At 41.1% G+C, this 15186-nt stretch overlaps 1 protein-coding gene across 1 annotated transcript in view; it reads left to right on the top strand.

Annotated features, from left to right (window-relative positions):
- Positions 1-5041: 5041 nt before the first annotated feature.
- Positions 5042-15186, top strand: part of LOC137268020 (transmembrane protein 47-like) — a 29262-nt gene continuing 19117 nt past the window's right edge. Inside the window, exon 1 of the mRNA XM_067802514.1 lies at positions 5042-5140. Within this exon, the coding sequence (XP_067658615.1) occupies positions 5042-5140 (99 nt within the window). The remainder of the gene's footprint in view (positions 5141-15186) is intronic.

Raw genomic sequence — 15186 nt, forward strand, 5'->3', positions numbered from 1 at the left:
TATCACTGTGGTTGATCCAGCTATCACTAACATGTATCCTGCGCGTCTGATGTTATTATCACTGTGGTTGATCCAGCTATCACTAACATGTATCCTGCGCGTCTGATGTTATTATCACTGTGGTTGATCCAGCTATCACTAACATGTATCCTGCGCGTCTGATGTTATTATCACTGTGGTTGATCCAGCTATCACTAACATGTATCCTGCGCGTCTGATGTTATTATCACTGTGGTTGATCCAGCTATCACTAACATGTATCCTGCGCGTCTGATGTTATTATCACTGTGGTTGATCCAGCTATCACTAACATGTATCCTGCGCGTCTGATGTTATTATCACTGTGGTTGATCCAGCTATCACTAACATGTATCCTGCGCGTCTGATGTTATTATCACTGTGGTTGATCCAGCTATCACTAACATGTATCCTGCGCGTCTGATGTTATTATCACTGTGGTTGATCCAGCTATCACTAACATGTATCCTGCGCGTCTGATGTTATTATCACTGTGGTTGATCCAGCTATCACTAACATGTATCCTGCGCGTCTGATGTTATTATCACTGTGGTTGATCCAGCTATCACTAACATGTATCCTGCGCGTCTGATGTTATTATCACTGTGGTTGATCCAGCTATCACTAACATGTATCCTGCGCGTCTGATGTTATTATCACTGTGGTTGATCCAGCTATCACTAACATGTATCCTGCGCGTCTGATGTTATTATCACTGTGGTTGATCCAGCTATCACTAACATGTATCCTGCGCGTCTGATGTTATTATCACTGTGGTTGATCCAGCTATCACTAACATGTATCCTGCGCGTCTGATGTTATTATCACTGTGGTTGATCCAGCTATCACTAACATGTATCCTGCGCGTCTGATGTTATTATCACTGTGGTTGATCCAGCTATCACTAACATGTATCCTGCGCGTCTGATGTTATTATCACTGTGGTTGATCCAGCTATCACTAACATGTATCCTGCGCGTCTGATGTTATTATCACTGTGGTTGATCCAGCTATCACTAACATGTATCCTGCGCGTCTGATGTTATTATCACTGTGGTTGATCCAGCTATCACTAACATGTATCCTGCGCGTCTGATGTTATTATCACTGTGGTTGATCCAGCTATCACTAACATGTATCCTGCGCGTCTGATGTTATTATCACTGTGGTTGATCCAGCTATCACTAACATGTATCCTGCGCGTCTGATGTTATTATCACTGTGGTTGATCCAGCTATCACTAACATGTATCCTGCGCGTCTGATGTTATTATCACTGTGGTTGATCCAGCTATCACTAACATGTATCCTGCGCGTCTGATGTTATTATCACTGTGGTTGATCCAGCTATCACTAACATGTATCCCTCGCGTCTGATGTCATTATCACTGTGGCTGAAAATTATGATCCTCAAAACAACATCATGACAGTCATTGCCACCACAATCTGTGTAACAACCATTACTCTTACGATCTGCATAAAAATCATTGTCAACATAATCTGTGGAACAACCATTACTCTTATGATCTGCATAAAGATCATTGCCACCATGATCTGTGGAACAACCATTTCTCTTACGATCTGCATAAAGATCTTTGCCACCATGATCTGCGTAAAAACGATTGTCCAACCCATGTCTAAAAGAATCCACCACGATCTGTATAACAACCATTGCCACAGTGATCTGTGTAACAACCACTGCCACCATGATCTGTGTAACAACCACTGCCACCGTGATCAGTGTAACAACCACTGCCACCATGACCTGTGTAACAACCATTGCCACCGTGATATGTGAAACAACCATTGCCACCGTGATCTGTGTAACAACCACTGCCACCGTGATCTGTGTAACAACCACTGCCACCATGACCTGTGTAACAACCACTGCCACCGTGATCTGTGTAACAACCATTGCCACCATGACCTGTGTAACAACCATTGCCACCGTGATCTGTGGAACAACCATTGCCACCGTGATCTGTGTAACAACCACTGCCACCGTGATCTGTGTAACAACCACTGCCACCATGACCTGTGTAACAACCACTGCCACCGTGATCTGTGTAACAACCATTGCCACCATGACCTGTGTAACAACCATTGCCACCGTGATCTGTGGAACAACCACTGCCAGCGGTGTTTGCATAATAGTCACGTGTGTCATGATCATTATGACAACCACTGATACCAAATCAACACACAACACTGCTCAACAATTATCTGGGTCATGCCACCATTACCTGCGTCCCGTTCAGCAAACCAAAGTACTGCCAGTGTCGAAGGTATGGGGACTTCGCCGTAAATATCAGAACGACGGTCTTGTGAACAATGCCTTGTGACACATCTGTAGCCACCACAAGCATTGCAGTTAATCATATATGATCACATATATGATGATGGTTTTGTAATGACCTTTCGTAGCCAACCGGCAAAACCACAGAGAGTTTTGTACGAAGCGTCCAAATGTGCATAACAGGTGCCTCTTTAAAACTGACATTTCAGAACATATCTCACATGTTAATGGTTAACACCATTCATTCCCTGAAATAATGGCAAGGTTGGAATGCTTTTCCGAATTATGGAGTGATCATATATGACAGGGTATGAAGAAGCTGGGTATTACGTCAATGGGCACTTTGGCTACAAATAAATCAGTTTTGAAACATTTACATGCGTGCTCGTGGAATAGGGAAAACAAAATTACTTTGCGCTAATAATACCGTTCCGAGTATTGCCTTCTAAGAGGAATTGAAAATCGTTGCTATAACGAGCTCCCTGTTGAGTTGTAACATAGAGGCCTAGAAGGGTCTAGTGAATTATTAAGCTGTTTCGAAATTCCACTTCACAGATTTATGTATGCGCCATGTTGGAAACTATGGATTATGGTATCTAGAAAACATCATTTATGATGTTGTCATCGATTGCGTCATTTACAACTCACACTCCACTAGCGGATGTGGTGCCAAACAGAGTGATCCACGACGTCATTGTACCTCACTGAGGTATTGAAGTCATCAAGCCAAAACGCTGGGATAATTCACAATTTACGTTCACGTTGATGTACTTCCAGTCAATATCGAATTTATTTCCTCTCAAATGATCAACTCGCATTTTCTTTACCCCACGTAATACAGCGTATTACTTTTTATCATTATAGCGCAACGATCCATCGACCTTCGCGTTATGGCATTCTAAGGTGAAAGCGCCATGAACTGACTGTTAAGGAAAGCAATACCACGATGAAGAGTACTATGGAACTCAAAGCCTCAAGTTCATCTACTTTGGTTTATGATTGGTTTGATTGACCTGATAATGCTTTGACTTTTATGCTTTAGAATGATAGTGGGATTATATGTTCCAGTCCTTTCTTAGCAATTCTTGCCAATAAATACGTGAGCGAGTATGATTTTTAAAACACAAAACACAAAGAAGCACTGAAAACAATTCGTTTCAGATGTCAGAACGCATCATGACTCCCAAAGGACCAGGCACCATACAAATTATATCGTACATCAGTCACGTGCATGTTATATTGCCTTTATATCGCGTCGAATTGAATTTTGTATTTGATGACATACTGTGAAAATTTGATCTCTTTTAAGCGTCCATTACGTGTTCATTGATGTATCACTTTGAGCAAAACCAAAGACAATGGTGCTTTGTTAATGTATAAATGGTTACTTGACCAACGTCAACCACCTTCAGTATGTGGACTCAGATTCGTTACATCACGATGCAAATTTGCTTTGTGATTTTTTTCGTTTGCTTTTAGAGTTCTGAAAACGTGTGTAAACAAAACACGATCTGAAAAACTGCATGAACAAGATTTCCATGACGTCACGAACCATTAGTGCGAACCATTTTGAAAAGCCCTGAATCTATTGTCTCTGACATGAAATTCTCCATGTGTACACAAAAAGTCAGCGTTCTTGAACAACGTGATAAACAAGTAAAGGCATATGATATATTGTGACAAAAAGCAGATACATTCGGCTAAAGAAGGACTATTCCGGTTGTTTGCAAGTGTATGACAGTGCGGGTAACATGATTTGATGGGTCTTCATAGGTTTATGCAATGTGTGAGAGAATGACAGTACTGTAGGCTTCAAACATAATGGTCCGTGAAGTTTAATAGCTGAAACAAACGACGATACCTTTGTGATGGTTGGAGATATTCAAGATATTCACCTTTAAGATGTTAGTATGTGTTTATGTTCGTGTTTTCTCAAGTGTTCCCAAAACATATTTGAGAATTTCATCGAATAATAATATACTGAACAGAACCTTTCTATTATTGGTTTCCATAGTTCTTTTTGGGATCATCAAGAGTGGCGCAATATGAATATTGAATTTTTGTTTTTATGCCAGGAGAATTGCTTAAACGAGACAATGGAATCAGAATGTTTGGTCTCAATCCGCCGTGCAAAATTGTTTTCAATTGATCGACAGTCAATGAATGCCACTGTCACCACGTGAATAACTCGGGCCAGGAACTATATCGAAAAACAGGTTACTGACACGAACAACAGCTGAACCATGATCCCCAAATTGGCCCCCAAAACATCATTAATGCAATTGGCCTGGATCCTTCAGCTAAGGATGACAATCACCTTATTCCCAAACATTTAGGGCCTCTTCCAAAAGAAGCCTTATAACACCATTATCGGGTAAAGTAAAAATAACACCCTCCCGTCTGTGCCTCCTTCATTACATTCCTCCAACATTGATGCGTAGGAGACGGGGTTTGCTTGGGAAAAAGTGTTGACCCTCACATGATAACTTTGGGTAATGCAGTAATGGGCATAATTATGGCTCTAAGCACCCAGTTCCATTGATGGCAGCACTGCTTTGCGTTTCCTCGCATCCTCTCAGAGACTCCGGCGTGCCCAGCAATACTGCCACGCATTCTTTGATAATTAGAGGCTCCGGTCACACGGCTAGTAGCAGGCAAGAAATCGAAGCTGTGTGTTGGATATCGGAAAAATCAAGGCGCTGTTGGATATAGTGAATGAAACAGTGAAATGTCGAGTAAAAGATACCGTCAGTGCTCTTTCAAAACGACAAATGAATATTTCGTGGATGACCCTTTACCAAGTGAACACCACGTCCGCTGTTCGTCGGTGAGTGGAGTTTATTGAAAGTTGTAGTTTACATGTTTTGTTCACTAGTGAATGTACGTGTTCAGAGAGTTAGTGTTTATGGGTATGGGGTTGTGTATATGTGTGCATCCCGTTGCCTGTATACGGGGTCGAGTAGAATTACTCTCGGTGTTGACTTTCTAAGGAGATATTTTTGCATAACTGTATAAAACCTTGTATTGATAAACAATAATTTGTGCAAATCCTTCTTCCACAGCGCTTGTTCTCTACCCTCCCATGCCCTTCAATGCTTGTTTCAGAATTAAACAGTTTCTCTCTCAGATTCTATTTTGAAAACAATCTTTATTGTTTCAATGCATAACTGAAAGCACTCATTGTATCAATGAACAACAATCTCCCATGCTCTCCAATGCTTGGTTCAGATTTCAGAAGTTCTCGAAGACAGATTCTATTTTACAACAGTGTGTATTAATTTGTTTCAAGGCATTACTGGCTTAATCTTGTGTCTCCCTGGATAAAATCACAATCACAAATTAAATCCAGAATAATGCATTAGCAATTCTTCATGTATTATTTCGGGAAACTGTAGTTCTCGACATATAATTATATTCACAAATATGAAATGATATAGGTTAACACCAAGTTGTTAAACAGTCAGGATAAAACCAAAATACGAAAACATGAGGAATTATATGAATGGATTATTGAAAATCAGCGACTTCGGGAGTTCACAAGCAGGTACACCTGTACTAGGAATATATGTTTGGAAGCTCATCGAAGTTTTCGTTGAAATATATATAAATGAAATACGATCGGTATAGGAATTCAACAGTTTCAGGGTTTTTTTTATACAATTTGTTAATAGAGTTTATTCTTATCACTGAGGCTCAGGATGAGTATGTGACCCGTCAAGGTCCGGGGTAGAATAGGCTTTCAGCAACCCATGGTTGCCCTTAAAGACGACTATGCACGTCGTAAGAGGTGACTAACGGGATTAGGTGGTCAGGCTCGATGACGCATGTGGTCCAGACTCGATTATTTGCAGACCTCCGCCATAAGGAGGTCTTATGGCGGATGTGCGATGAAAGTTTAAACACTAAACTCACTCACTAGGATGAGTATGTCGTTGTACATCATATCGTTGCGTTTTCATTAATTCAGCGATCTACTCTACCTGATAATATTAGTGAGTATCCATGTTGGTGATTGAGTATGGCTTTACACAACTTTTAGGAATATCCTAGCAATCTCAAGAAACAAGTCAGAACACAAGAAATGGGCTACACACATTGTACCCATGTTGGGATCATATTATGCAAGGTCGAAACGGAATTCTAATTTGTCATTAACAACAGCCCTAAAACAGGATGGGAATAATAAGAAATGACCCAGTTAATCAATTTTTAGCGTCGAAATGGTCAAAACCCACGTGCAAGATCTAGGTTACCACTGTCCAAGGACGCTATTCTAGAGAACAAATAGCATCATTCTGTGTCGTGTCCTTCAGTATATTCACACTTCTTTGAGCAAACAAATGACAACGTAGTGACAGCCCTGTGTATAGGTCTAGAATATTGCCTTGTTCCGTTAAACATGCGAGGAAATAGAAACTCAAGTCTAATACACAAGGGAGACAACCGACATTGATTATTAGCTGCAAGTTCCTTTTATTCGTCTGCATCAATACTTCCACACGGCTTGACATGGCGGGCGAAAACAAAGATGTACGTATTGCTGACCTATGTGCAGTATGTCTATTCGTCACTGTGGTTACCAGCGTTGCAAGAATTAGCTTCTTGTACTACTTGTCTGGCTGGTCAGACACATCTTTGGCCCACAAAAAGTAATTGGCTTCCAAAATCATGAATACAACATGTGATACATTATTAGATCCGGGTTATTGATATTATTGAGGGCGATATATCACACCGATGGCAACCGACACATGAATGAGTGAGTGAGTGAGTGGGTTTAGTTTTGGTGGCGGTCTTAAACTACGTGCAGGTAGTAAACTTCGTTAATATCGAACAAGCATATTACACAGATGACGGATATAACAAACTGTTTTCAGTCGAAATGCCTGCAACAAACTTCGGTTATCACGAACCGGCATTTGTCGTCCCTACGAGTTTGTTATGACCATTGCTTACTTATTTGGTTGTTGTTTAACGCCGCAGTCAGCAATACTCCAATTAGTTGGAGGCGGTAAATGACGGAATCTGGGCCAGACAATCCAGCGATCAACAGCATGTGCATTGATCTACGTAACTGGGATACTCGACTCTTACGACGAGCATAGGTTAAAGGTGCCCAGTTCTAGCGCAGATCGTAACCGACAGTACCATACATGCGTTAGAAGTATGCGTGCTCTATGACACTTCTTGAGTTATGAGATATGTTTGGAGTGGGAGGGATGGGAGTGTAAGCTTTGTGGTTAAAGTGCCGAAGCCCCGGGTTCGATTCTCCACATGGGTACACTGTGTGAAGCCCATGTCTGGTGCTCCCCGCTGTGATGTTGCTGTGATACTGCAAAGGTGTCGTATTAGTTAACTCACTTGGGGCGGTGGGGTGATATTAAGGCGTTCGCTCGTGATATTGCTGGAATATTGCTAAATGCGGCGTAAAACTAAACTCACTCACTCACTTAACTCACTCTGTTGTTAGATAGTAGACACTTCACGCCAAACCTTCACAGCATTCTGCCACATTTCTAACTTAATTCAATTACACATCCTATTGACGCACATGTTCATAAACTAACTGACTTCATAAACCATTCAATGGAACATGTGTTAATCTCATTTCTAGAGCATTGTGTTGCCCACTGCTATGAAAATGTCCACGACTATTAGCTCGAGGAAAGAGACGTTTATGTGAGAAATGTTCTCACAATGAATGGATCCTAATCTAACTTGACAGAACATCTTCATACAATCCTGTCATACTGCGCTCGTAACAAAAATTAATTACGACCAGCAAAATAAGAATCACATGAATATATTGTTTTCATTTCACCTTGCGTGAATACAAACATTCCCTCCTGAAACTTCTAACATTTCTCTAGATGCAAATGATTCTCGTATAATCCCAGGTAACACGATATAGCGAAGTCAGCGCCACGCGAATAGCCAGTTATAATTTTTGCATGTAATTCTTTAAACTATTCTAACTCTATTAAATGCACAGAAGACGACTTCAAATGTATTCAAATCGATTTTCACAGTTGCAAATGTCAAACGTGTTTACTAACAATTCTTCACTCGGTTACAGCAAATCCATAACAGCATGGTGGACAAAAGAATGCCATAACACACATCACGTTTGTCCTTGCCTTACAAAGACACTGCGGTAACATATATCTGTAATGCAATTATGAGATTTCTGATGAGCTTGTGCCGTGTGGGATGATCTCATCACAACACCTATCAGACAGCGTGTTCGGGCTGCAGCTAGTTATATGACTGTGTCGTGTTGGTAGAACTTACAATCGATCATCTTTTCTGAAACATCATGTTCGCGGAAATTTATTTCCAGGTTGGAATTATTTCTTGGATTTCCATAATGACATGCACGTCTATGTCTAAATGCGGTGAAAACGGATAAGATGCGCGCTATTATTCATCTTCAGCAACGAATATTTGGTGGAGTAAGGGAGTATGGTTTTGCGCCGTTTTTAGCAATATTCCAGGGGAACAGCAGAAATGGACTTCACACATTGTACCCATGTAGTGAATCGAACCTTGGTCTTCGGCGTGAGGAACAAACGCGCTAGCCACTTACCTACTCCACGGCCCGTGCATATTTGTTGGAAGCGAGGGTGGGCAGGGTGATCTGGCTTGGTTGATGTTGATCACACCCCAGCAGTGTATATCGATGCTCATGATGTCAGTCACTGGATTATCTGGTCCAGACATATTATTTTCACACCGCCGTCATATACACTAAATTCAGAAACGTCAGAAACGTAACACGAATGTTACAAACGTTTGAAATTGCATTAAATCAAACATTAATCAAGGCGAATGGGTGCGTATTCGATACTGATATTTGGATCTTCCGATATCCATTCGGTCTGTTGTGTCCTGATGATATCAAATACAACACAGTATATGACGCCATTTCCTGTCATTTTGAAATGACGTTACGAAATGGCACAGTCTTATGTCATACCGACGTTAGCACAAAACACGCTAATTGTGAAAAGATCATTTGTGGATTCATCGTAAGACTTCCGTAGTTTTCGTTTCATGCGTTCATAAGGAAAAATCCTTCTCTTTATTCACTACTGCAAACATCAATCTCTTCGTTCACCGCTATGTCACAGTTGTACGTGATTCGTTTCTTTTGGAAACGAGTATAGTTGGAACATAGTTGTAAACATACTTACATAGTGACTACTTTTTCAAGGTCATGCGATTGCTTTATTTTCTTATCAGAGGCGAACCAATTTACTTTGAGAGGAGGTGAAGACGTGTGTGGGTGAAGTGCGGCATTGAAGTAGCTCTGATTTCCGAACCAGCACGAAGTGTCTGTCTACTTGTCATTGTCGACGGTGTACGTGCGACTGTGGATGTAGTGCATGCTTTGTCGTACGGCGGAGTGAAACCCGACTCATGGTGATTGATTTGATGGTGGCCAACACTCTAGTAATCAAATTCGACATGTGAAAATGTCGTCGGCATAGAATTTCATTTGGAACCTGCTACAGAGACCATCTAGCGTTTCCAGGAACCAGGCAGCTGAAGTCATTCTACATATTTTAGTATTAAGTGTAGATAACAAATACAGTGCACTTTCCAGTCAACACAATTACGGATCTAATGCAACGGTTCCCCAACCGGTTCCTTCAACCAGGCACTGTGTGCAGCAAGGCATGAACCAAAAGTTAGATGATTGAATTATGGTATCGATATTGTAAAAAGATATCGACTCAGAAATTAATTCTATATTTTAAGGTTTCGGAAGTTGAAATAACTGAAACTTCCGGCCACAAAAATTGCATGGAGAAATCACTTTGAACTGAGTAGAAAGTGCCCTGACTCAAATAAAGATTAAACGATAACTATTTTGAAAATGTAGTTGAATGTTGAATGAACATGGTCTCAATTCCAACTCTATCCCCTCAACACACTACCCCAACACAAACATAAAGTATACGTAGCAAAAGTACTTCAGACCCTAATTCCTAGCTTGAAACTAACAATATATTTCCCTACTGTCGTATGCATCTGGTAGGATTACAGAACTGCAGTTCTTTTGTTACATATATTACATGGATTGAATTAGATGTTACAGACGTCTTTTGGCTGATTTCCGTTGGTTGCAATGGGTGAGACGGCGAAACCGTTCCTTATTCAGACAGGGATTTATTCCATAGCTCCAAAGACAATGAAACACTTCCCATTACTCAGGGTTTCAGAAGCCGCGCAGTTTCCAAAGTAACGGCATCGGAAACCTGACTTTATAATCGATGGAGAAATACGGTACGATTTGTATATTAGCTTTTGGACGAAAACAAGTTTTATATTATTCAATGGAGAATCTCACACATCATTTACAGCTTAATATTGGTAAAGGAATCTGGGTTTCCAGTTTATTTATGTGTTATTTATGGCTTTTCAGAGCCAACCTCAGCTTACATTTAACGTCCATGTCTGGGTGCTACTCTAATTCGTATCTTAGTGATAAACAAAGGAATTTGAGACCAAATCAAATGAGTTAACAGTCATAAAAGCCATCTCAAGTTAATGTTTTTTATGCAATGCAAAATGGCGTGACCTTGACCTTCATATTTCCGGTGCTGGACGGAAGGCGCTTACGTCTAAACACACACGATGTCGTCATTATGTAAGTTTACAACGACTTGTGGGATCAGACATTCTGGTTGTGTTCATTCCGATGAATGGAGTCTACTAATGCCTGCAGGGAGTAAGAAGAACTCCGTGGGGGTCGTGATTCCAGTTGTTAACTGGTCGTTCTGTCTCGTGAGTCCGAGCACAGGCAAACTAGCGCAAATGGGGTTGCGCAACACAGAGAAAATGACCGGTCTTCTTACATGCGGGCGAAGCGAGCAAAGGTTTTCAGCGTACTTTCCTCGTTTCGGTTCGAAAAATATTTTTCATGTAAAAATCGCCACCATCAAAGGTACACTGCCATTTCCTCACTTGGTTGCGCTCTCAGATTTCCTACCCCATGTTTAACAATTACTCACGTGAAATATGTTTTATTCAACATATTAAGCGCCACTCGTGTTATTTAGACTGTTCTTCGTCTCCATTACCCTAGCCAGCTTCCGTTTGGACGGAGTGACGGAACAAGAATAAGCAAAAATTAAAAAGAAATACCTTATTGCCTAATTTTATGATGAACATGGAGTATATTTGTCTTATCTGTCGTGTCTAATGTTAGGAAATGTCGTAACAGTAACTCTAACTGACATATAAACCACTTCTGGCATAATGGGCGACTGAAGCAGGGGAGTTAGCTGTAAGTGCTCTGTTTGGAATAATACCCCACTGTTCCCTCACTCCGATGAACCGGAAGCTGGAAGGGGGAATGGGTGGCTTTGTGTTACGTGAACGAATTTTAACAGCTATCACTGTCTAAATCCAAATGTTGGGACTTTATGTTTATGAGTAGTGTTTTTTGTACACATAATGCTTCTGTGTTTCACCAAACTGGCACAGACCCGCAAAGATCCGGGTTAGAATTAATCTTTAGCAATCCATGCTCACATTGTCACGTTATCGTTTGGTCAGGCACGCTGACTTGGTTAATGTGTGCATCGTATCCCAACTGTGTAGATCGATGTTCATGACTTCAATCACTAGATTGTCTGGTCCCAATCCGATTATTCATAGACCGCCGCCATGCAGCTGGAATATATCTGAGTATGGCACATCACAATAAGCATAGAACGCATGTGTAATGGATCAGTTCGATATTTTTTCCAAATTTACTCCCAACTTCGTCCTAAAACTGAAAAGTTTGGCATTAAACGCACCTGTTTCACACCCAAATCAGAACTGAATCAGTTGAAAGGTAGCCATACCTAGCCAAGGGATATCATTCCAATGTTGGAAAACATATTCCTTCAGGCAAACGCCATTGAAGAAGCATGTTAATATTCCTATTGTTTTGTCTGTTTGACTTGCAGTTTTAGAAGCGGGTGTACAACAAGAAAGTAAGACGATTTATGCATGACAACTTCATTATCATATATAATAAAGAAGTTGTCATCCAAGTATTTTACTTTCTTATTGCTCAGCATTCTGCTCCAACATATGGATCCGTTACCAAGTTCAAGCTCTTCCTGCTACATTCAATTCCTTACTCCAGTGGCGGGGAAATGAATGGCATTCATCAATGTAAGCGTCACAGAGAATCACTGGCTGCAGCATAATACTTAGCCATTTCCCGGCGGACAGTGATGGTTGACCAAGGCATCACGTTCGAATGACCAGTATCAAAGTCTCAATTAGAGACACTCTGGAAGAAGTCTCAGTGGTACTGGAGTCGTATTTGACAGTTTTCGACCTCCTTACAGTGTGCTCTGAGATGATTGGTACAGTCTGCGTCGATGGCGTGAATGTGTGATTGAGTGAGTTTAGTTTTACGAAGCTTTTAGAAATATTTAAGCAATTATATGATAATAATGATGCAGTTTTGTATAGCGCTTGCTGCCATAAAAGCACATACTCAAAGCGCAATATGAAATAGATTAAAATACATTATAAAAGACTGGATTTGGGGGAAAATGCGTACACTAGTGACGGACTGGGATTCAGAATAGTAGATGGTGAAGAGGTGAGGTTTCAGCTGTAATTTGTCAAATGATTTGATTCCTTTCACTTCAAAGGGGAGATCATTCCAGAGTATAGTTAAAGCAGTTCTAAGAGCCTTTGATCCATATCTATTCCGTCTGTAAAGTGGGATTTTCAGAGGATGCAGGTTCCAGAGCAAAGGTTTCTTGCTGGACGAGGTTCACACAGCAGTTTACTAAAGTATGGTGGAGCTGTGCCCTCGCATTACCTCAACGTCAAGCAGAGAATCTTATACTTGAGCCTGGCTTCTTCAGGAAGCCAGTGCAGGGCCTTAAGAACTGGGGTGATGTGGCTCACCCTTGAAACACGTGTAACAATCCTGGCGGCGGTGTTCTGTATCAGTTGGAGTTTCTTAATGGAGATTTGGATGTACCCCAAAGGAGACTATTTGCCAACATCTAGTCGCGGTAGGACGAGTGATTGCATAATGCTTTTTGTAGCATCAACAGTGAGTCTGTTCCGAATTTGAGCAATGGATAAAAGAAGGAAGTAGACAGACCTGCATAGGTTATTCACATGATCTTCCATGGTCAGATCCGAGTCAATCAAAATGTCCAAACGTTTGACACATGGCACGAAATCAATATGCGAATGAGAAATATCACGGCGGGGGACCCCAGAATCGGGCTTCCGAAATTGTATCCCAGTGGGGAATCAAACCAGGGTCTTTGGCGTGACCAGCTAACACTTTAACCACTAGGCTATCCAATCGCCCCTACGTCGATGAGAGGGTTGCGCCTCTTATTTCCAATTTCCATAGCCACAAATAGGAACTGGATATATTCCTTTCAAACCATAGGCATTGCTGTTCAATTCCCTGGATCCGTGAAACCAACAATTTGGTTTTATGGTTTGGTGATTCAGATTCCTTCTTCTTGTTTGGGATAATGCATGTGACTAACTTTCTAGCGTCTCATAGGCACCTTGGGTTATTCGAGCGAAATAAAGAACTGTGGAACTCCGATAGAGCATTGATCACACCTTGGTGTGGAGTTCAACGCAGTACAAGAAACCCCATTATCGTCATTGTCATTATAATGGATGCTATAATATCTACAACGTACTGTGTTATGTATTGACTAAGCATGGTCATAAATCATGGCGATGTGACAACCTGATGGTGTACCGCATAGGTACATATCTGGTGTTTCCCGCTCTGATAGTGCTGGAATATTGCAAACAGCGGCATAAAACTATACCCAGACACTCATAAATCATCCTGGGGACGTGAAGATAACTTGGTTCACTGTCTCTAACGTTTGTCCTTTCCTGTCATGGATTTAAATGAATCAATGTCGTGGTTAACGGATGTGTTGCTTAAAACGTTTACCCATTAACTCGTAACAACGGATTATATACAGCATCCCTCCCAGGACGAGAAAAAAACTGAGACATTAAGTTGAATGATTAGCGTGTACGTTCGCTCATTCAGAAGGAATAATTATTTTCCACCCGATTTGTTTCGTTCAGCGATGTACATTACATTGCCCTGAATGGACATCTCGACAGATATACAGCAAAAACATCGCGTTCATGTTCGTGTTGGGAGTCTGGAGCCTGTTTAAAGCACAAGATGTTAAAGGAAAACTGATTGATCACTGACTCATCATTTCTATCATTGCCGCGGTATTACATAACCATAGACACAGGTATAACTCACAGGTGCTTGTGCCTTTGCGAGGATTAAAGATTTTTTTAAACTGAATTTTGAGATAACCCCCGACTTGAAACGCGTTGAAACTCAAAACTTATATATTTAAAAAAAACACAACTTTATTCCTCGCAATGACACGAACGTCTGTGGTATAACTCACACTGCTGGCTTTGTAGTAGTAATCCCAGTAATCTGAAATAAAAGTCCTGGTCTCAGTAGCGCCCGGAAATTGCCACGAATATGAGATGAAACGTTTACTGCATGGCTGCGACATATGTTAACGCGAGTATTATTGATAAGTTTCAGATCAGTCGAGACAAGAGCGCTGTCTGTATGCCCACAAGACTCATTACACTCTCTTTCATGGTACTCGTCTTTCGGGCAGTCGGTGGACACTGAGTTGTCACACGTCATATTCTCGTTGGGAACATTGCTTATGCTAATTGCCCTTCCCAAAGGCTGGTTCACGAAAACTCTTCAGTACTTGCGTACCACCCGAAAAATCCGATAAATAATGGTTTCAGAAGAGTATGGACTCCTTGCCACCGTCATGCATACACACTTTGGTTCATTCAACAAATTCGTTTGAA

This window comes from Haliotis asinina, chromosome 16 (genome assembly GCF_037392515.1).
Source record: "Haliotis asinina isolate JCU_RB_2024 chromosome 16, JCU_Hal_asi_v2, whole genome shotgun sequence".
Taxonomy (NCBI): domain Eukaryota; kingdom Metazoa; phylum Mollusca; class Gastropoda; order Lepetellida; family Haliotidae; genus Haliotis; species Haliotis asinina.